This window comes from Podarcis erhardii, assembly GCF_964252035.2.
Source record: "Podarcis erhardii genome assembly, chromosome: 9".
NCBI lineage: Eukaryota > Metazoa > Chordata > Lepidosauria > Squamata > Lacertidae > Podarcis > Podarcis erhardii.
In genome coordinates this window covers 80,191,957-80,214,128 of record NC_138512.1, presented here as the reverse complement: position 1 = coordinate 80,214,128, position 22,172 = coordinate 80,191,957, and the positions used below count along the sequence as shown (strand labels likewise).

Below are 22,172 nucleotides of genomic sequence, written 5' to 3'. Positions count from 1 at the left end.
GGCGAGTGTCAAGGAGCACCGCCAGGAATGGTGCTGGGTGGCGGCTGTGAGCCAGTAGGCTGGGAGGGAAAGTGCCTTGCCGGCAGATGGGCTAATAAGTGTCTGGCATGTGTCAAAAGCGCAGAGCAGCTGGTGTTTGGGGAAGGCCCCATTGCAGGAGGGGTCTGCTGCTAGTGGGCATTGGTCCCTTTTTTCCACTTGCATCTTTCCCCCCCTCCCAATACCGCCAGATGACCCACCTGGCCTCTCCTGGTCCCGTGAAGGTGCCCATGGGGCCAGGTGGGCCACAGCACCACAGAGAGCGCACCGCGAGCAGTTTGTTCCCACAAGTGTTGGGAGTGACCAGAGACCTTTGAGTGCCTGCCCTCGGCTCTGCTCCCTTGGTTGGAGAGCGAGTGCCTCCAAAAGAGGCAGCCATTGAGCTCTTCTCTGGCCCTTCCTCTACCAGATGAGCTAATATGGGGATGTAACTGAGCAGATTACACGCGGGTGGTGCTGTGGGTTAAACCACAGAGCCTAGGACTTGCTGATCAGAAGGTCGGCGGTTCGAATCCCTGCAACGGGGTGAGCTCCCGTTGCTCGGTCCCAGCTCCTGCCAATCTAGCAGTTCAAAAGCACGTCAAAGTACAAGTAGATAAATAGGAACTGCTCCGGCGGGAAGGTAAACGGCATTTCTGTGTGCTGCTCTGCTTCGCCAGAAGCGACTTAGTCATGCTGGCCACATGACCCAGAAGCTGTACGCCGGCTCCCTCAGTCAATATAGCAAGATGAGTGCTGCAACCCCAGAGTCGTCGCGACTGGACCTAACAGTCAGGGGTCCCTTTACCTTTAACTGAGCAGAAGAACACTGGGCTCCTCCAACTCCTTAGTCCATGATGATGACAATGGCTTGATAGTCACTTCATTACCCAAAGGTCTCCAAGAGACTTGCAGCACCTGGAAAAACATAAGCATAGACACAGGGTACTATTTTTAAAAAAATCATATAAAACCTACCATTCATTAAAATGTTTTTACACTATGCAAAAACAGAACCACAGGAAGCTTGGGCAGCGCATTACTAATGCTCAGAGCAAGGATCTGTTTCATTCTTCTTGTGGCTCCGTATAATGTGATGCACAGCGGCAGTCTTAAATAAATGAATGAAATAATCCATCCACAGAACAGATCAAAACTTAGCGGTGGCCGGCCACTCAGCAACGGCATGGAAGCAACTGTGGCAAACCAGCCACAGCCGTTTCTGCAGCTATCTAGTCATTGCTACTGGAAAAGATGATCCAAAGTGCTTAGAAGGGATTGTTTGTGTCGCAAAAGCGCACTGTAGTTAAGTGTATTTGATTCGTTGGGGTTCTTAACTAGGGATGCTCGGTTCTGTCTGTTGCACATGGTTGTCTCCTCTGTGCTGAAATGCCTGATGATGAGGCTGAGGGGAAGAAGGGGCGGCATTTCTGAGTCTTCCCGTTTCTCAAAGTGTGTGTCAGCAGCTCTGTCCTCAGCTGCCTGGAATTAGCCTTAGAAGTTTTTAAAGAGAGGCTGACCTGCCATTTGTCAGGGATACTTTAGCTGTGATTCCTGGGTTGGAATCTACAATTCTATGATTTGATGGCATTGCTCCCCCATGTCTTACCCAAGCCACCTGGGATGGGATGTTGGGGGCAAGGAGAGTCTATTCTGGGCTGTGCAGCGCTACTGTCTTTGCATCCTGCTTGCGGGGGCTTCCAGGACGCATCTGCTGGAGACACAGTTCTCAAACAGAGGGGCCCTTGGTCGGACCTGGCAGAAGCTGCCCAACTGTTCCTGGCTGCTATGGAGGGCTTGAGCATGCTTGGACAGCCCTCCTCAGCGAGGCCAGGTTGGGATGTGGAGCTGCAGGACAGGCCCCACAGCTCATTAATGACAGAAATTAATGGGTGGGGGGGGGGGGGAGAACGCACCAGGCTCCTCTGCTGTGGAAGCAGCCCAGCCACCAGTGATGAGTGTCCAGCGAACAGCTTGCTGAGGAAGAGGTGTTACCCAATTCCTCCGCTGAAGGCTGCTCATCGGAGCTCATCCTTGTGTGTCGCTAATGATGGTAACAGGCTGTCGGCAGCCATCGCCAAGGTTTCCCAGCAATGCGTGGGCTGCCGTGGGGAGGAGAAAGTCGGCAGGGCCTGGGCTGCCTTTGTGGCTGTGGGGGCAACTTCTCGGCTCTCCTGCTCAGTTCCAGCTTTCCGTGATCCCTGCTTAGCAGAGCATACAGAAAACGTGACGCAGCAAGCTTCACTAACCTGGCCCCTTCCAGGTGTTTGGGGCTGAATCTCCCATCACTTGGAGGGTCAGGTGGCCATTTCTGAACCCAGGTAGCCTGATCGGTGTTGTCAACTGATGGGTAACCTCCGGGTTGGACTACTGTAGTGTTCTGTTTGTAGGGCTGCCCCTGAGGTTGACCCGGGGTGTGTGGCTAGAGCAAAATCCCTCCCTCAGCTGGAAGGATTGCATGGGCTGCCAATCTGCTGGACCTGGTGTACAGAGCCCCAGCTTGGGACCACAGGTTACCTACTAAGTTAATTTGTTTGTGAAGCTTGAGAACTCAGAGGAAGCGCTGAGCAGATGTCGCTCTTGTTTAAAGAGTGAGCAGAAAATAATGACAGCAGACTTTGAAACCTCCTTCCAACTCCTTGCTCCCCTCCTAGGAGTTTCCCCCTTTGTGGAGGTGCCACCTGTGTTTTCCAGCCGGCCCAAAGAACCCGCAAGATCAGAGGAGCCACCAAACATGGCGTGCTGAGACATCCTGATAGAGAAGCCTGTGTCTGGATGGCACTAGCTGCCTAGGGCTGAGTTTCTAGGTCTCTCTGACTTGCAGCTCAGCTTCTTGGCTCTGTGGAGATGCCTGTGAGGCTGGGAACAGGGCCCCTTCTCCCCCAGTAATAATTTTTAGGGTGTTCTCCTCTACCTTCTGAAAGACAAGGAAGAGGCGACATGATAGAAAGCTTTCATCCCTCTCCCATAAGACTAGAACTCAGGGACAGCCAATGAAGCTGAATGTCGGAAGCTTCAGGACAGATAAAAGAAACGACTTCTTCATCCACCAACCTAGATGGCTTGAAGAGAGGATTCGACAAATTTCTGGAGGCGAGGGCTATCTATGACCACTGCTGTTCTCTGCCCTCTACAGTCAGATCCAGCAGCCAGGCTCTCGTGGGCCGGTCAAACACCCCTGTGGGCCGCTTGTGGCCCATGGGCCTTAGGTTGCTGACCCCTGATTTAGAGGGCTCCTTCCTGCCTCTTCTGTTGCAGCACTCCAGTCTACGTAGGTGCAGGAAACTTGACAGCTTTTGGCTCACAGTTGTCAGATGAGGCATGTAGACAAACGTCCTTCCTCATTGAGGAGGGGGCCATTCCCTTGGACACACCTGGTTGGCAACTATGAAAACAGGATGCTGGACCAGATGGGTCATGGGCCTGATCCAGCAGGCTCTTCTCATGTTCTCTGGTGTAGACGATCTCCAGCCCCTCCTGCTTTCTGCCTCGCTCTCCTCCGCTGGCTGGCCGTGCCTCTGACCACATCCTCCTGGCGGCAAGGTATCTCACCCAGCTGCTGCTTCCCTCACCTTTAAGTCCTTTTAATTACTGCTTCCACCAGCTGCTGCAGAAGAGCTAAACGGAAATCGCCACCCATTTAACACAAGCATGCCCCCCTGTGAAACAGGATGGCTAGGCACCGCCCTCCGCTGGCCTGGGGAGGTGAACTTACTCTCCCCGTCCCAATCTCCAGCCTGCTTCCGCTCCCGATGAGGAAGGGGTGCTTCCTCGACTTCGCACCCCTCCTCGCCCTAGCCGAATGCAGCCTCCTCCTCCGCAGCTCTCTCTGCCTGGAGACGGATTCATCTCCCTTTGTGGCTGAAGTGCAAAGAGACTCTGCCACCCTAATGGGCAGGTATTTATTGCCGGGCTCCCCCTTCAATCAGGCTAGCAGCGGGAAGGGCCCCTCCTGCTGGCTCAGGCACAGCAGAGGACAGTGAGTCTGCCGGAGGCCAAACAGCATCCCTTTGCGGGGATAAATGGCTTTTCTTTTACACTGTTGATGAAGAGCGAAGAGGTCTGTTTGCAGTAAAATGGCACTTTGCACTTCCTCCCGCCTCGCCTGGCGCCTAAGTATTACTCAGATCTGTGCAAGATACAGAATGCAGGATGCTAGGGCTTGCAGTCTGAGAAGCCCTTTGACAGCCCTTAGCAGCAGGAGGAGTCCCCCATTAAAGGCCCCCCAGTTTGCCCCAGTTTCCCACAAGGTGCCTGATGGAGGTGGCCAGGGCAGAGCCTGTTTCACCAGCTGGTGTGCGGTGGCAGCGGGTGCCTCTTGGGGATGGTAGGGCAGAAGACAGGGAGATCCACTGTAGGTGATGCCTGGCGGGGCCACCTTAACCAGCTTTGTCCCCCTCTTCTTCCCTGCTAAATTCCACGAGGGGCAACACAGAGGAGGAGGCTGGCAGACAGGGTAGCTTGAGGCTGGTGGGGCAGTGCCCTCTGTGTGCCTCCTAATGGACCAGCCTCCATGGCAGGGTGAGGGACGCCTTGGCACACTCTCAGCTTCAGCAGATCCACCTCCTGAGCAATTGGGAACTTGACTGTGGGTCTGAGTGAGGCTGTGGGGAGTGGGGAGGAGAGCACTCGGCTTGCCTGAGACCCAAATGTCTGCGCCCGTGGCAAAGAGAAGGGGGAGATGTGAGCTTCTGCCTGCCTCGTTCAGGTAGTGCTGCTGTGCCACAGACCTTTGGCTGTCCCCAGTGGCTGTGGATTTGGAGGAATCGGGGTCCTGCCACTTTTGGGTTTCTTCAAACTGTATTGCTCCTTGAGAAGCTCCTTGGGAAGCCTTTCTCTCTGGCTGCCCCTTCCACGCCCAAGAGATCGACAGGCAAGGTGGGCATCTCCCTCCCTGCCCTTCTTTTCTAATTAACCTGGTTGTTGTTGAGTCGTTTAGTCGTGTCCGCCTCTTCGTGACCCCCTGGACCAGAGCATGCCAGGCCCTCCTGTCTTCCACTGCCTCCCGCAGTTTGGTCAAACTCATGCTGGTAGCTTCAAGAACACTGTCCCACCATCTCGTCCTCTGTCATCCCCTTCTCCTTGTGCCCTCCATTTTCCCAACATCAGGGTCTTTTCCAGGGAGTCTTCTCTTCTCATGAGGTGGCCAGAGTCTTGGAGCCTCAGCTTCAGGATCTGTCCTTCCAGTGAGCACTCAGGGCTGATTTCCTTAAGAATGGAGAGGTTGGATCTTCTTGCAGTCCATGGGACTCTCCAGAGTCTCCTCCAGCACCAGAATTCAAAAGCATCCATTCTTCAGCGATCAGCCTTCTTGATGGTCCAGCTCTCCCTTCCATACATCACTTCTGGAATTAACCTTAGGAAGAATCTTTTCTCACCTGCATTTGCCCCCCTGCTGCCTGCACCATCACATGAGGATCATGTGAGAAGCAGCCCCCTCCTCCCAAGGGGAGGTGTCTGGGGGTCTGGCTCCCTTTAGTGACCCTTGTCTGAATCTCTCCTTGCTTCCTAGGTGGGTGATGTGAGGACTAATTAATTCACATTAGTAAAGTGTTGTTTGAGTGCATTTTTATTATCTTGTCACTTTCAGAACTTGACTCCATTAGGTTGCCTGCTATTTTACGTTGGAGTAAATCCATTGGTTCTTGCAGGGCTCCTCTCCGTGGGACTACAAGGGAGTCAGATACTTGTTTTGCCATGCTGCCAGGGAGGTGGGGGCTGGGTGCCATGCTGCAGTTCCCACCCCAGCTATTCCAAGTCCCGATGTCTCTTGAGTCAGCTACACTTGTCCAAATCTGCTGAATCACTGGTTTAGGGTGCTAAAATTTAGGGTGCTAAAGCAGTCACCCGGAGGCCAATTTAACTCAGGTACACTCAGTGGGACTTACTTCTGAGTAGACATGCCTAGGATTCCACTGCTAAGAGGACTTTTTGGAAGAGTGCAGTGGGTCATTCTTGAAAAGTTTTGTGCCATTTGGAGTGATGTGATTGTATTCTCTGTTATCTGAATACAAAGTAATACAATCGTAGAATCGTACAGTTGGAAAGGACCACGAGGGTCATCTGGTTCCACTCCCTGCAAGGCAGGAATCTTTTGTGCAGTGTGGGGCTCAAACCCACAGCCCTGAGATTAGGAGTCTCATGCTCTGCTACTTGAGCTGGTGCCTGCCAGGGTGCCCTTGTACTTTATACAGTGGTACCTCTGGTTGCAAACAGGATCCGTTCCGGAGGCCCGTTCGCAACATGAGAAGAGCTCAACCCACAGCGGCCTGTCTGCACAGGCGCGGGTTGCGATTCGCCGCTTCTGCACATGCGTGTGACGCCATTTTGCGCTTCTGCGCATGCGCGAGCGGCAAAACCTGGAAGTATCCCTTTCCGGTACTTCCAGGTTGCCGCAGGACATAACCTGAAAGAACGTAACATGAAGCAGACATAACATGAGGTGTGACTCTACATCCATTGATGCAAAGTACTCACCTGGAATGTGTTTGGTTTTTTTTATTCTTAGAATTTTAACAAGAACGTCACACAGAAATCCTCCCCTGGCAGGAGGGGTGGATGCTTTGCCTCCCCTTGTATGAGGCTGGTCGCTGGGTGGGGTTGCAAGCGCTGCTCAGGGGGCCCCCATCTTGCCAGCCACGGGCAATGGGAAGGCACAACTACAGACATCTCTCCTGCAAGGGTCAGGGACCACCACCCATCTCGCGTTTTGGAAAATGGTGGGATGTTCAGGTTGCAGACTCGTGCTTCGGTTTCCACAGTGAATTTGTTCAGAGGCAAACTGGGTTGTGGATTCCTGGCCTTGCGCCCTGTGACCTTTTCTTCAGACATTTGCTATGCATGTGCACTGAGACTTTGCAAGCTCCTGGGCTCACCTGTCTGATACCCCCCCCCCCTAACAAGCAACATTAATTATGTCCTTTTGTATTTCTAGCTTTGGAAAGCACAAAAAATTAAACAGGTAAGCCACTCTTTGCTACTCCTTTCTCGTGCTGCTGCTGCTGCTGCCTCTTTGCCTTCCTGCAAAGGTGGGGGGTGCTGGTTGTCCTCGTCTGTTTGGCTGCCTCTGTCTGTTTGCCCAACGGGATCCCTGGCCTTTCCTTGCCCTGGGAGCTGCCCTTGGCTTCCCTTTTCCATTAAGGTTAAGGAGTCGTCGTCGCTGCAGGGGCCCCAGACCAAGAGAGAGGCAATGCATGGTTTCCAAGCTCATGGGGATGCTGGGGGGGGGGGGGGAATAGGCCCAGTTGCAGGTAGGTGTGATGCTCCTGCTAAATCCAACAAAGGGTAAAGCAGCCTAGAGGATTCTCCAGGTGTACCCCCTCTTTGGGACGCGGGTGGCACTGTGGGTTAAACCACAGAACCTAGGACTTGCCGATCAGAAGGTCGGTGGTTTGAATCCCCGCAACAGGGTGAGCTCCCGTTGCTCGGTCCCTGCTCCTGCCAACCTAGCGGTTCGAAAGCACGTCAAAGTGCAAGTAGATAAATAGGTACTGGCGGGAAGGTAAACGGCGTTTCCGTGCGCTGCTCTGGTTCACCAGAAGCGGCTTAGTCATGCTGGCCACATGACCCGGAAGCTGTACGCTGGCTCCCTCGGCCAGTAAAGCGAGATGAGCGCCGCAACCCCAGAGTCGGCCACGACTGGACCTAATGGTCAGGGGTCCCTTTACCTTTATCTTACCCTCTCTTTAGGCACCCCAAGGTGTGGATCAGTTACTTGTCTTCTCATTTACAACAGCTTTGCCTGTAAATCAAACAAGTGTGGACCTCCCCAGATGGAGTTTCTGCCTTCTGAAAGCCCTTGTACATTCAGATAGGAGTGCAGGAAGTACATATATGTCACAGTTTAAAGGGGAACGATTTCAAGGCGATAGGCATAACAAGCAGAGTTCCTAATTTTTATTTAGAAATACCCTCTCTGGTCGTTAATTCTCTTATAACACCTTCATTGCTGCATAATTTCTGAGGCAGACTGGGCTCTGCTTGTCCTGTTTTAAGCCAAAGGAGATTGGTTCTTAATTTCTAAAAGGAGAGGCTGGTGTGAGGTGCTGGGGGGGGGGGGGAGCAGGCAGTGGGGGGTCCTTGCCTGACTGTGGCCCCTTCTCTCTCAACCTGGATCCTTGGGGACCAGCAGTGGTTGCTTAGTGGCAAAGGAAGGACATTCTGTGCATGCTCAAAAGCCTTCCTTTTTTTCATAAATATGCCATATATTCCAGGGATTGGTGGGGGTGGGGAGCCCCACAGTTGGAAGGTAACCCTTGGTGACTCTGGAGTGCAATCATAGTCAAAACTTTAGTAAAGGCCTTTTTCTCACGTAATAGACCCTCTGTCGCACTTACATAGTCTGACTGAATCGGGGGAATGTCAGCCTGGGATGATGATGATGATGATGATGATGATGATAATAATAATAATAATAATAATATATTTTTATTTATACCCCACCCTTCCCGGTTCAAAAACTGGGCTCAGGGCAGCTGACAAGAAATTTAAAACACTTAATTGTAAAAGCAGCATAAATTCCAGTATAAAAACATGAATAACAATAAAATTCAAAATTCTTTATTGGTTTTTAGTTTTTCAAATACCACCTTCTCTCACGGCTTGAGAGAGTTTAGCTGGGGGCAGGGAGAATGTGCATGGGGGGAAACTTTGCAGCGCTAGCCGGACCTGCTTGTGGTTTGTGCCTTTTGAATGTAGGTGGGGGTGGGGGTCGGGGGGGTTATAAAGGAGGTCATGGAGGCAGGAGAAAAAGTAGAGCAGTGAATATGTCTCCAAGGACCACCTCTCTCTTGCAGGGCAAAAATCCTCTGTTAAAGCCCCCCCCCACCATCCCTGGGGTTGTAGGCAACTCACTTGCACCACGGCTGGGAGGGCAGGATTGGGGATGGCACCCCCCACTTCCTCTCTACCTTCACTGTGTCTGATTTCTTGTAGGCCATCATCCATCCGGACACTAACGAGACGATTTTCATGCCTTTCAGAATGTCAGGTATGGCCCAACCTTGTAAAGAAGCTGCTTGGATGCATTATGTTCCCCCTCTCCCCAAAAAAACCAAGCAATCCTTTAAACAAAAATATTTTGTATTGCTCTTTGGATTCCCCCATTGTTATTTTAGGATGCCAGAAAGGCTTTTGTGGATGTGCAAGCCCCTCACAATTAAAATAAAAACTTTTAAAATTATATATGTACCGTGTGTGTGTGTGTGTGTGTGTGCGTGTGTGTGCACGCGCTACCCTGCTATGATACTGTGCTACCAGAATTTGTCAATTTAAATTAAACATTAAAAACATATCTTTGTGCTGAGCGTTCCTGCAGGCCCCCTGCTTCCTGCTGTGCTTATGCAATTTCCACCGGCTTTTGTGGCCCCTGAGACCCCCCCAGATGCATTTTTGCATTGCCTTAGGAAGAAGAGGGCGCCTCTGCCTTATGAGAGGAAAGGCAACAGGAAGGTCTCTCTTAGGAAGATCCAGATGGGGAGCAGCAAAAACAACAAGGGGGTCCAGTTGGTTAGAGCATGGTGTTGATAACGCCAAGGTTGCAGGTTTGATCCCCGCGTGGGACAGATTCCTCTTCTTGCATTGCAGGGGGTTGGACTGGATGATCCTCAGGATCCCTTCCAACTTGGCAGTTCTGTGATTCTTGCGGCACTTTAAAGACTAGCAAATTCATTTTGGCATAAGCTCCCGTAGACTCAAGCCCACTTTGTCAGACGCGGGAGTGATGAAGTGGACTTCAGCCCACAAAACCTTATGCTGCAATAAATTTGTTAGTCTTTAAGATGCCACGAGTCACTTGGTTGTCTTTTAAGATGGCGCTGGCCGTCTTTCCTTTTAAAGGACTTGCATTAAAACGAATGATTTTTCTTTTCTTTTCAAAATTGCTGCCTGATAGGCTGGGGGTGCCTTCTTCGCTCACCAGAGGGTTGGTTTTTAAAAATTGATTGATTTGACAACTTAATTGGTTAAATATTGCAGCCCTGCTTAAAGGAATAACTGAGACAAAGCTTCCCCAAAAGTGTTTGGGTGGACCTTACCTGCTCTGCAGCCTTACGGCTGAGCCCTGGCAGTTTTCTTTCTCCCCCAGATCCAAGCGCTGCATTGAGTGCGTGACCAGCTGGGATTGGCTTGCAAGAGTCACCGCTCCCTCCATTCAGACTCTCACCTCCCACTGGCATTGCGTCCCTCAGGGAGGAACGTAGTTTTGCTCATCGTAAGGCTACCTTTCATGTCAGATTTAACTCCTTTGCAAGTGTGCACACATGCGATGAGACCTGTGGTATCATTGCCTCTGGCCTGAGTACCTTACGTATTTCAAGATTTTTATTTTGCCATTTTATGTTGTGAACTGCCCTGAGATCTACGGGGGAAGAGTGGCGTACAAATAATAGTAGTAGCAGCATACCCTCCGACATTTCTCCAGTGAAAATAGGGATGTCCCATTCCATAATGATAATTTTCCTCTTTATACCCCACACATCTTAACGGGGTTGTCCCAGCCACTCTGGGCAGCTTCCAAGATACAGGGTTGCCTTCGGATGGCTCAGGGGTCACATAACTCTCTACCCTCCCAACATTTCTCCCATGGAAACAGGGACGTCCTAAGGAAAAGTGGGACATTCCGGGATCAAATCATAAACCAGGACGGCTTCTCTAAATCAGGGGCGTCCCTGGAAAATAGAGACTCTTGGAGGGTCTGTAGTAGTAGTGGTAATAATAATAACAATAATAATGCCAGAGTTCAGTAGCAAAGGATGGTGGGCAGAATCCTAATGTCACCTGAGACACAGGAAATACACAGACACAGTTCTGGGCAGGGCCAAATTGAGGTCTGATGAGGCCCTCAGCTCCTGAAGGTAACGGGACCCTTTCTATGTCCAGATGTCCTTTGTCAGCAACAAATTGTCGCTGTTTTTTGTGTTGAATAGATGCTATATGGTCATTTACGGACCTCATAGGTCTTCAAGCCATTTGCACATGTTGTCATGCTACCAGTCCATGCAGAATGTAGGCACCCTATATATAGAAAGGAGCAAACCAGTGATATTTTAGGGAGCAGGCTAGCAGGCGGGGCCCATGACTTACATCATAGGAGCCTACACAACACAAAACACTGTCGCTGTATGTAGGTTTTATTTCATTTGTTTTTTATCTCCTATTTTGGAAATGTACATCCAGTTTTTTCCCCTTTAAATTTTGGGGGGCCCAAGAGAGTGGGCCCCCAAGCTATAGCTTGTTGAGCTTATACGTAAATCCGGCACTGGTTCTGGGGAAGGGTGAGGTCTTTTGTCTGTTTCCTCTGCTCTGCATCTGAGGTATCACTCGCACTAGACTATAAACCTATTTTGGGGTGATGGAGTCTCTCTCTGTATATACTAAAATATGTTTTTTCCCTCCTTCTTCCCGTAGGTTACATTCCTTTTGGGACACCTATTGTGAGTATTTTAGCATCTTCTTGCTCCAGCGGTGCTTGGCTTTCATGTTTGGTGCAAAGTACCCTGTTGGCCTTGGAGGGGCAGCCTTTACATTGGACATGATGCTCCTCTGCTGGAACGGGGGGGTGGGGGGGTGGGAGGAAGGAGACGGAACGGCCCACCTTGGGTTGGGTTCAGCCTGGCAAGAATCCACTTCCTTTCTCTCTGCCACGCTCTGCTTTCGTTCCTCTCCTCACCCAGCAAAGGCCTCTCCATCTGCCTGAAGCACTGAATGAAGGAATAAAGCTGTTAGAAGTTACAGTACAAGGGGCACTTTCCCCTTGGCTGAAGTCAGTGGGGTGATGCAGGTGGGGTGGAATGAGGGGGTCTGGAGGGCAGAATTTCTGGACATCAGGGTGTGCCTTTTGTCTTAGGGATGGAAGAGTCTCAGTCTGATCCAGAAATATTTCTTCTTAATGAGAAGCCCTTCTGGCCTGAGACCCAGCCTGAATGCCTGAAAATAATTTCTTATGGTAAAGTAAATAGGGAGCATCTAACAGAGGTGTGAGGAGGGGTCTCCTCAGTGTCCCAAGACGGATTGGTCTTGTTCCCTTTATAAAGAAGAGCCTATTGGATCAGACCATGGGTAGGCAAACTAAGGCCGGATCCGGCCCAGTCGCCTTCTAAATCCGGCCTGCGGATGGTCAGCATGTTTTTACATGGGTAGAATGTGTCCTTTTATTTAAACTGCATCTCTGGGTTATTTGTGGGGCATAGGAATTCATTCATTTCCCCCCAAAAAATATAGTCCAGCCCCCCACAAGGTCTGAGTGGACCGGCCTCCTGCTGAAAAAGTTTGCTGACCCCTGGATCCGACCCACCTTGTCCAGCATCCTGTTCTCACAGCGTCCAACCAAATGCATGTGAGAAACCAGGGAGCGGAACCTGAGCAGAACTGGAGTCACACTCTGCCCTCCTGTGTTGCATTCAGAAGCCTTGCTGCCTCTGACTGTGAAGGGCAGAGCATAGCCATCCTGGCCAGGAACCACCCATAGCCCTCTCCTCCTCCGTGAATTTGCCCAGTCCTCTTATAAAGCCTTCTGGGTTGGCGGCCATCCCTGCCTGGCGTGGGATTGACAGCCACAGTTTAAAGCATCCTTTTCCCTGAGGTCCCTTGCAGGAACTTCCCTTACGGCTCAGTCATCTGTGCCACCCTTAGTGCCACCTGAAATCAGCTGCCTCGCCTTCGCTCCCGGCAGAGAGCCTTCTGCTCCGCTCTTCCTCAGCTCCCCCTCAGTTATTCTGAGGCTTGAATTCCTCCCATGGATGCATTCTGGGCCACATTGCCGGAGACATATGGCCCTTCCTGTAATGATAGATCTTGAGGGAGGGGCTGGCATGGCTCCCAGCACAGAGAGGGGAAAGGTGTCCTTATTTATGTTTAACATTTGGGTGGTAATCTGTAATTAACTTTGCAAAAAGTTAAACACAAATTTTGAGTTAGCGATCAGGTTGACACCAAAATCGGCCCGAATCCAGACCTGTCAGAGATGCTGAGAGCTGTCAGCAGAGCTCAGTTTTGTGAGCTGCAAATGATAAACTGGAACCTCTTGTCATAAAGCAGAAAAGGAAAGGGGGGAAAAAAACCGATGTTCAAATGTTACATTTTAATTTTAACATTTATGCCAATTGATCTGTGAAATGTAGTGGCATAATTGGCCGTCTGCTCTCGCAGTCTGAGTCTCAAACTGAGCATACTGGGAAGAAGTGGGTGGGGATGGAGGGAGTGGAACTGGGAACCCCCTTCCCTCTCCCCACGGCGGTGTGGGTCTCCACTGCCTCCACTTCAGGGTGTGCTAAACCTGGGGCGAGCATTTGCAGCCCTCCAGAGGGCTTTGTTTATAAGCCAAGAGAACTGGAGGCTCCTTGTGCCTGGGGCCAGAAGAACCCAAGGACAACCATGCAGCTGGATCAGGCCATGGGAGACCCATCTGGTCCAGCATCCTCACAGTGGTCAACTAGACGCCCCAAAGGAAGGAAGCCCACAGGCTGGACACGGGCCGGAGGCAACTGCGGGAAACCTCAAGAGGGGGGTGAGGGCTCTTGGCCTTGGGTCTGGCTTGCAGGTTTCCCACACTGGGCAACTGGTTGGCTTCTGTGAGAAGAGGATGCTGAACTGGTTGGCTGGATCCAGCAGGGTTCTTCTCGTGCTGTTGTGATATATTCCATAGCTGAACAATCAGTCGCTGTGTGAAGCACTTCTTCCTTTGGGATCTCTCCTGGCTCTTCACTGGATAGCCCTGAGTTCTAGTCTTACCCCTTTTCTCTACTGCATCGTGTTAGACTTGTCTGCTGTGTCTCTTCTCACTTGCCCAGCAAGCAGAGGGAGGTCAGGAAGGTGCATCAAGCAGATCCTGGTAGGGAGGAAGGAGACTGGCTGGCAGTCAGGCCAGGCCATCTGAAGACGGGTCTGGGAACAGCCTGGGAAGAGGACCTGGCTGTGTCCTCATCTCGTTCGGGAGCCAGAGCTCTTTGCCCTGGATCTGATAGACCTGTTGGGGAACCGGTTTGATATAATCACCTTGCGGTTGAGGAAGGTTACACACATGCACGGCGGCAGGGATCTGGCACTCCGACCAGCCACACACAGAGGCAGGGATGTGGAAAAGCCCCACCTGTTGAATACCTGCCAGGTAGAAAAGTGTGGGAGACAGGCTCCTCTCCCTTAGGACTACGCCTGGCTTGGAGTGGCCAGGGCTCTTAGGCCCCCCCCCCAGTTTTATGTCTGTATTTTCAATCTGACTTCCGTGGGGGAGTGCATCACCTTAATGTTTGTGGCCCATCCTGATCTCCAGGGCAGGTGAGAACGGGAACTCAATGAGCAAACATGTCTGCATCTGCAAAGGAATCAATATACTGTCCCTTGGTGCAGCTGTTTCTGGAGTACTGGGGGGGGGGACTTCCCAGTTTGCTTTGGTCTCTGGACTCTCTTGTGCCACCCCAGCCAGTAAGTAGAAATGGAGCTGTATGTTCCTTGGCAGACTTCTTCCCATAGGAGAGCACTTGCACTCCATGCGCCTCTTGCAGGCTACCCACTCTCAGTGCTCTCCCCTCGCCATCCTCACAGCCCCCACCTGCCAGTGGCAGAACTCTCTTGCTCCTCTGCAGCCTTGCCTGACTTCCCTCTCAGACTCCTTCTGGGTCCACCTGTCCCACACAGATATTTAATGCACTCTCGGCTTTGGTCATCTTTCTATGGCTTCACGGTGGAGCTTCTTGGCCGCCCTTGGAGAAGGGCAGGCGGGGCGTTGTCAGTTGCTGTTGGGAGAGGCAGTCCCATCCCTCCCCAAATGCCCAACCCCACCCACCGTCTTCCCTGAAATCTCCCCCTTCTCTCTCTCTCTCTCTCTCTCTCGCAGGTTGTCGGTCTCCTGCTGCCAAATCAGACGCTGGCATCCACCGTCTTCTGGCAGGTAATGACGACTTGCTGCCTGTCATCACTGTGCTCGAAAAGCCTCGCTTCTCTTCTTTGCTGCAGCCGAAAACACAAGCAGAATCCCGGCTTTGAGCTTCCTTTTGGCTTATGGGATGGGGAGGCTAGAGGGAGGCCGTCGTTTTCTGTGTGTGGTGATGGGGGAGCAGCCCCTTCGGCAGTGGGCTCTCTTTCAGGGAGGGGTCCTTTTAAGAGAAAATAAGGAGAGCCCTGCTGGATCACACCGATGGCCCGTCTTGTTCAGCCTCCTGTTCTCACAGTGCCCACCAGATGCCCATTAAAGGAAACCCACAAGCAGGACCCAAGCACAAGGGGGGCATCTTCTCCTCCTGGCTGCTTCTAGTAACTGGTATTCAGAAGGATTGCTGCCTCTGATGGCGGAGGCAGAGCAGAGCCCTCACTTGCATCCCTTTAGGCCAGGCATGCAGAACCTTCAGCCCGCAGACCCAGAGGGGTTCCCGAGGAGTCCTGCCCTTTCCTCCCCAGCCAGGCTCACCTGCTCTCACCCCTGAGGTCGGTTGTGGGGCAGCTCAACTTGCAGCCCTATAGAGAGCCCTATAAGTCTATGATTCTGTGCAGTTGAGTTGGGTATGTTTAGCCTGGAAAAGAGGAGATCCAGAGGAGATATGACGGCCGTCATAGAATCATAGAATCATAGAGTTGGAAGAGACCACAAGGGCCATCGAGTCCAACCCCCTGCCAAGCAGGAATCACCATCAGAGCACTCCTGATATATGGTTGTCAAGCCTCTGCTTAAAGACCTCCAAAGAAGGAGACTCCACCACACTCCTTGGCAGCAAATTCCACTGTCGAACAGCTCTTACTGTCAGGAAGTTCTTCCTAATGTTTAGGTGGAATCTTCTTTCTTGTAGTTTGGATCCATTGCTCTGTGTCCGCTTCTCTGGAGCAGCAGAAAACAACCTTTCTCCCTCCTCTATGTGACATCCTTTTATATATTTGAACATGGCTATCATATCACCCCTTAACCTCCTCTTCTCCAGGCTAAACATGCCCAGCTCCCTTAGCTGTTCTTCATAAGGCATCGTTTCCAGGCCTTTGACCATTTTGGTTGCCCTCCTCTGGACACGTTCCAGTTTGTCAGTGTCCTTCTTGAACTGTGGTGCCCAGAACTGGACACAGTACTCCAGGTGAGGTCTGACCAGAGCAGAATACAGTGGCACTATTACTTCCCTTGATCTAGATGCTATACTCCTATTGATGCAGCCCAGAACTGCATTGGCTTTTTTAGCTGCCGCGTCACACTGTTGCCTCATGTCAAGTTTGTGGTCAACCAAGACTCCTAGATCCTTTTCACATGTACTGCTCTCAAGCCAGGTGTTACCCATCTTGTATTTGTGCCTCTCATTTTTATTGCCCAAGTGCAATACTTTACATTTCTCCCTATTAAAATTCATCTTGTTTGTTTTGGCCCAGTTCTCTAATCTGTCAAGGTCGTTTTGAAGTGTGATCCTGTCCTCTGGGGTGTTAGCCACCCCTCCCAGTTTGGTGTCATCTGCAAATTTGATCAGGATGCCCTTGAGTCCATCATCCAAGTCGTTGATAAAGATGTTGAATAAGACTGGGCCCAAGACAGAACCCTGTGGCACCCCACTAGTCACTCTTCTCCAGGATGAAGAGGAACCATTGATGAGCACCCTTTGGGTTCGGTCAGTCAGCCAGGTACAAATCCACTGAGTGGTAGCATAGTCAAGTCCGCATTTTACCAGCTTCTTTACAAGAATATCATGGGGCACCTTGTCAAATGCCTTGCTGAAATCAAGGTAGGCTACAGCCACTGTGTTCCCTTCATCTACCAGGCTTGTAATTCTGTCAAAAAACGAGATCAGGTTAGTCTGACATTACTTATTTTTCAGAAAACCATGCTGATTATTGGTGATCACAGTATTCCTTTCTAGGTGCTCACAGACTGTTTGCTTAATGATCTGTTCCAGAATCTTCCCTGGTATTGATGTCAGACTGACTGGGCGGTAATTATTTGGGTCCTCTCTTTTCCCCTTTTTGAAAATAGGGACAACATTTGCCCTCCTCCAGTCTGCCGGGACTTCACCTGTTCTCCAGGAATTCTCAAAGATGACTGCCAGTGGTTCTGAGATCACATCTGCCAGTTCTTTTAATACTCTTGGATGCAGTTCATCTGGCCCTGGAGACTTGAATACATCTAAACTAGCCAAGTATTCTTGTACTATCTCCTTAGTTATTCTGGGCCGTGTTTCCTCTGCTGAATCATTTGCTCCAAATTCTTCAGGTCGGGCATTGTTTTCTTTATCAGAGAAGACTGAGGCAAAGAAGGCATTGAGGAGTTCAGCCCTTTCTGTGTCCCCTGTTTGCATTTCGCCATCTTCTCCTCTGAGTGACCCCACTGTTTCTTTGTTCTTCCTTTTGCTACGAACATACCCATAAAAGCCTTTTTTGTTGCTTTTAACCTCTCTAGCAAGCCTGAGTTCATTCTGTGCTTTAGCTTTTCTGACTTTGTGTCTACACGTGCTGGCTATTTGTTTGAATTCTTCTTTGGTGGTTTCCCCCCTTTTCCATTTTTTGTACACATCCTTTTTTAATCTTAACTCAGTTAAAAGTTCTTTAGATAGCCACCCTGGCTTCTTTAGGCACCTTCCATGTTTCCGTCTCATTGGTATTGCCTGAAGTTGTGCTTTTACTATCTCCCTCTTAAGAAACTCCCAGCCATCATGAACTCCCTTTCCTTTTAGTATTACTGTCCATGGGATCTCACCCAGCACTTCCCTAAGTTTTATGAAGTCAGCTTTCTTAAAGTCAAGAAATTGAGTCCTAGTATGCTTGGCTGCTCCTTTCCGCTGTAAAGTAAACTTCAGAAGAGCATGATCACTCGCGCCTAATGATCCTTCCACTTCTACCCCACTAACCAGGTCATCAACATTGGTTAGGACCAGATCTAAAATGGCTGTTCCTCTTGTTGCTTCTCCCACATTCTGGACAACGAAGTTGTCTGCAAGGCCAGTGAGGAATCTGTTTGACCTTATGCTCTTGGCTGAGTTTGACATCCAGCAAATATCCGGGTAATTGAAGTCCCCCATTACTACTATCTCCCTTCCTTTTGCATGCTTGGCCATCTGTTCCAGGAAGGCATCATCTATGTCCTCCGTTTGGCTTGGGGATATATAGTAAACTCCCACAATGAGGTCCCTGTTATTCTTCTCTCCCTTAATTTTGACCCAAATGTTCTCACTTTGGCTTTGAGGTTCTAAATCTTGGATCTCTTCACAGGTATACACATCCCTGACATATAACGCCACTCCTCCTCCTTTCTTGTCTGGTCTGTTTCTCTGAAATAGATTGTATCCCTCCATTATTACATTCCAGTCGTGGGACTTATCCCACCAGGTTTCAGTGATGCCTATTATGATGTCATATTTAGTTTGCTGTACCAAGAGCTCAAGCTCATCTTGTTTATTACCCATGCTTTGCGCATTAGTGTACAGACATTGAAGTCCATTAATCATTCCCCCGTGTCTCTTATTTAAGGATTTTTTCCTCCCACCACTAGGTCTGTGTGCTGTTTGCTCCATTTGGTCTATGACATTTGGATGATCATCTTCATCAATTGATAGACTCCTACCTTCAGGAGCACTGTCTCCCTCCCCCACGTTAGTCAGTTTAAAGCCCTCCTAATGAGGTTTCTGAGATTTTTGGCAAAAACATTCCTCCCAACCGTTCTGAGGTGCAGCCCATCGCTTGCCAGAAGTCCATCTTCAAGAAACTGCAGTCCGTGATCTAAGAATCCAAACCGTTCCTGTTTACACCATTTGCGAAGCCAGCTGTTCACTTCCACTATTTTTCTCTCTCTCCCTGGGCCACGTCGTTCAACTGGGAGGACAGATGAGATGACAAATATCCGTTTTCAAATATCTTAAGGGCTGTCCCCTGGAAGATGGAGCAAGCTTGCTTTCTCCTGCTCCGAATGGTAGGACTCGAACCCATGGCTTCAAGTTACAAGGAAGGAGATTCCAATGAAACATTAGGAAGAATTTTCTCATGGTGAGAGCCATTTGACTGCAGAATGGATGACCTCAAAGGGGGTGGACTCTCCTTCCTTGGAGGCTTTTAAGTAGAGTCTGGATGGTCATTTCTCAGAGATGCTTTAGCTGAAATTCCTGCATTGCAGGGGGTGGACTAGAGGACCCCCGGGTTCCCTTCCAGCTGTACAGTTCTGTGATTCTATGAGAGTGGGCTCCTATTTATTCCTCTGCTAACACAACCTCTATCTGGTGCCTTTTCAGTTTGGAGCCTGTTCCTTCTGCCTCCAGGGCTTGCTTTCTCTGCTGTTCATCTCTGAGAGCAAGCCCTGCTTGGGGCAAGGAATCGGCAGTGGAATAAGCTCTTTAGCTATTATAATCTTAGCAGCAGTTATAACTGGAACATTTTGACTTCTGAACGATTTCTAGGGGCACCAGCCACAGAATGGGTGCCCAGGGAATGAGCTGCATAGCACACAGGAAGGAAGCCATGGGTCGCTCTCCAGGGAAAGATCAGCCCCTCTGATGCAGCCAAAATGGACCCATGCCAGCAGTGCAGAGAACCCGAGTCCAAGAGAGCAGGGAGGTTGACCAAGGCTGCTCAAAGGTTATTCCCTGCCTTCCCCTGGTGTTTGCTCTCGTGAATGGTCTGGGCCTTTTACCACGGATCCTGCCCTTAGTGCCAGATTTCTGTATAGTTACGGCATGCAAGATGGGAGAGCCCTCACCATAAATTTCACTTCTGCCTAAAGATGTGAGGAGCACGAAGGAAGAGTGAGCACCTTGACGGGGGCAGGAAATGTCTTGGGATGCCTTGGGAACTCTGGAGGTTGTTCCTTGGGAGACCTTCCACAACAGAAATAAAAAACATTGGATTCTCAATGCAAAAGATCTTTCTTAGCGCACCTGCCTGGCTGTGTCCCAACACCCCCAAAGGGTCCAAGCAGGTCTGCATTCCAGACACCTGTGGATAGCAGATAGAAGCGCTGTGTTTCCTTGCACTGGATCGAGTGTCCTGGTGATCTTCCTTTTCCTTTCAATCAGCCAGCAAGTTCCTAGTCCTCATGTTGGTGGAGATGTGCTTGGGAGTGTGTGGGCAGTGCCTGGTCAGCTGGGGAAAGTCTTAAGACCTTTTCCTCTCGGTATGAAGAGCCGGGAGCCGAGGAAATCAGACAAACGGATGCAGAATCCGGAGTACCTTTGGTGCAGAGTCTGCTTGGCCTTAGATGTTGCTGCGCTTGGCATTGAGAATCAAGTAAAGGTAGCAAAAGGAGCATCGCACGTACCTTTGAACTTTCCGCAGGAAGTCTGGAGGAAATGGGGCCTCTGCAGAGAGGACCTCCTCTTTGGACAGCTTCTTGTTCTGTCCCCACTCTGTAAAATTTCCCCCTCCCCTCCTTTTCGCTTTTGCTGTCATTGCCCTTCCTCTTCCTCCCCCTCCAGTTTTCTCCCCACCCTCTTCCTCCCTCCTCTCTGACTCCTCTCTGTTTCTCCCCCTCTTCTCTCCTCTCAGCCTCATTTCCCAGGTTCTGCCCACCAACTGGAGAGGAACAGAGAGAGAGAGCAGTGCAGAGCCAGTTTTTAGGGTGCAGGTTGCAGCCCAGGTCATGTCAGGGCCCCGACGGAGGTAAGCGCCACCCAGAGCAGCTCTGCAGGGGATAGAGGGGAGCCCCTGAGGCCTTGGCACTGGCAGAAGCTGGGCTCCTCAGGGACACCCCCCACCCCCAAACACACCCTCCGGCACATCTTTCCTGGATGTCAGGGGTGAGGGAAGGCCTGCCTGCCTCATCTGTTTATTTATTCCAGATACTTCTATATAACACTTAATACCAAAAAGCAGTGCAGTCTGCAAAAGAAGGACAAAGGGAAATAGCAAGCAAGGTCTGAAACCACAAATACGCCAGCGCCACCTGAATCAGGGAAATCTGGGTGAGGCAAGAACTTAGCAGCCCAGTTTGAGAACTTCTTAAAAGTCCAGTAAAGGAAGAAGAAGAAGAGTTTGGATTTGATATCCCACTTTATCACTCCCCTTCAGGAGTCTCAAAGCGGCTAACAATCTCATTTCCCTTCCACAACAAACAGTCTGTGAGGTGAGTGGGGCTGAGAGACTTCAAAGAAGTGCGACTAGCCCAAGGTCACCCAGCAGCTGCAGGTGGAGGAGCAGGGATGTGAACCCGGTTCACCAGATCACGAGTCCACTGCTCTTAACCACTACACCACACTGGCTGAAGGGAGCCATCAGGTGTCATTTTGAAACTCATGGCAATGGAGGCCTAAAGGGCCGGTTCCACCTTCAGAGAAGGCTCCCTTCTAAGAAATCATTAGACAGCAATCCTCTGAGTCTCCTCTGAAGGCTCAGGGGGGAAGGGGGTCAGCCAGGTATCCAGGCCCTTTGTGGTTTGGGGGCTTATATGTCCTCAATACCATCTTGAATGTGGTCCCGTATCTAACTGGCCATCAGTGCAGCTCCTAAAGTCATGGCAAAATAGGTGCTTAGCACTGCAGCCTGCTGAGTTCTGCACTGGACGCACCTTCTGGGCCAAGCGTGAAGGCAGCCATGCATCATGCGCATTGTGCCATCTGGTTGTGAGTTTATAGGCGCATGAACTGCAGTGACCAGATTGTCCCTGTCCTGACAAAAAAAGATGTATCAGGCAGGGATTCCTGTGTACCAGCGAGAGAGTATATCGTGCTGAGCTGGACGAGACCCTGGTCCGACTCTGGGGGAGAAGGCAGCTTCTGAGATGGCAGGGTTCCTCTTCAGGTGAATGTGAGGGCAGGGGGCTGTATTGGAGCCCCCGACAGCCACAGTGGGCAAACCTGTGTACAGTGGTACCTCGGGTTACATACGCTTCAGGCTACATACGCTTCAGGTTACAGACTCCGCTAACCCAGAAATAGTGCTTCAGGTTAAGAACTTTGCTTCAGGATGAGAACACAAATTGGGTTCCGGCGGCGCGGCAGCAGCAGGAGGCCCCATTAGCTAAAGTGGTGCTTCAGGTTAAGAACAGTTTCAGGTTAAGAACAGACCTCCAGAACGAATTAAGTACGTAAGCCGAGGTACCACTGTACTGCAGGAGCCCCAAGGTGCTCTGTGGCCATGCAGCAGCCCCCTCCCCATTTTCCCAGCACAGGAACTCGGTTGGGAAAGACTGCTGCCCCTGGGCTGGAGGAGCTCTGGGCTCGCGGGGTCTAAGTTAGCAAGAGAGGTTCCAGAGTGTGCGCTTCGGGGGTGTGTGT

The 22,172-nt window shown here is 50.8% G+C and overlaps 1 protein-coding gene and 1 long non-coding RNA gene across 4 annotated transcripts in view; one reads left to right on the top strand and one right to left on the bottom strand.

The window, feature by feature from the left end:
- The window catches only part of SFXN5 (sideroflexin 5), a 94,614-nt gene that overhangs the window by 27,381 nt on the left and 45,061 nt on the right, over nucleotides 1-22,172 (top strand). For 2 of the 3 annotated variants that reach the window (XM_081877164.1, XM_081877163.1), the window contains exons 4-7: nucleotides 6,953-6,979; nucleotides 8,953-9,007; nucleotides 11,425-11,450; nucleotides 14,849-14,902. In XM_081877164.1, the coding sequence (XP_081733290.1) occupies nucleotides 6,953-6,979; nucleotides 8,953-9,007; nucleotides 11,425-11,450; nucleotides 14,849-14,902 (162 nt within the window). The remainder of the gene's footprint in view (nucleotides 1-6,952; nucleotides 6,980-8,952; nucleotides 9,008-11,424; nucleotides 11,451-14,848; nucleotides 14,903-22,172) is intronic. The other variant, XM_081877165.1, reaches the window with a different exon arrangement.
- LOC309350427 lies at nucleotides 11,457-14,827 on the bottom strand. The gene is made up of 3 exons (XR_014160357.1): nucleotides 14,254-14,827; nucleotides 13,747-13,981; nucleotides 11,457-11,717 (listed from the first exon to the last, which is right to left on the bottom strand). It is a non-coding gene; the product is annotated as an uncharacterized lncRNA (long non-coding RNA).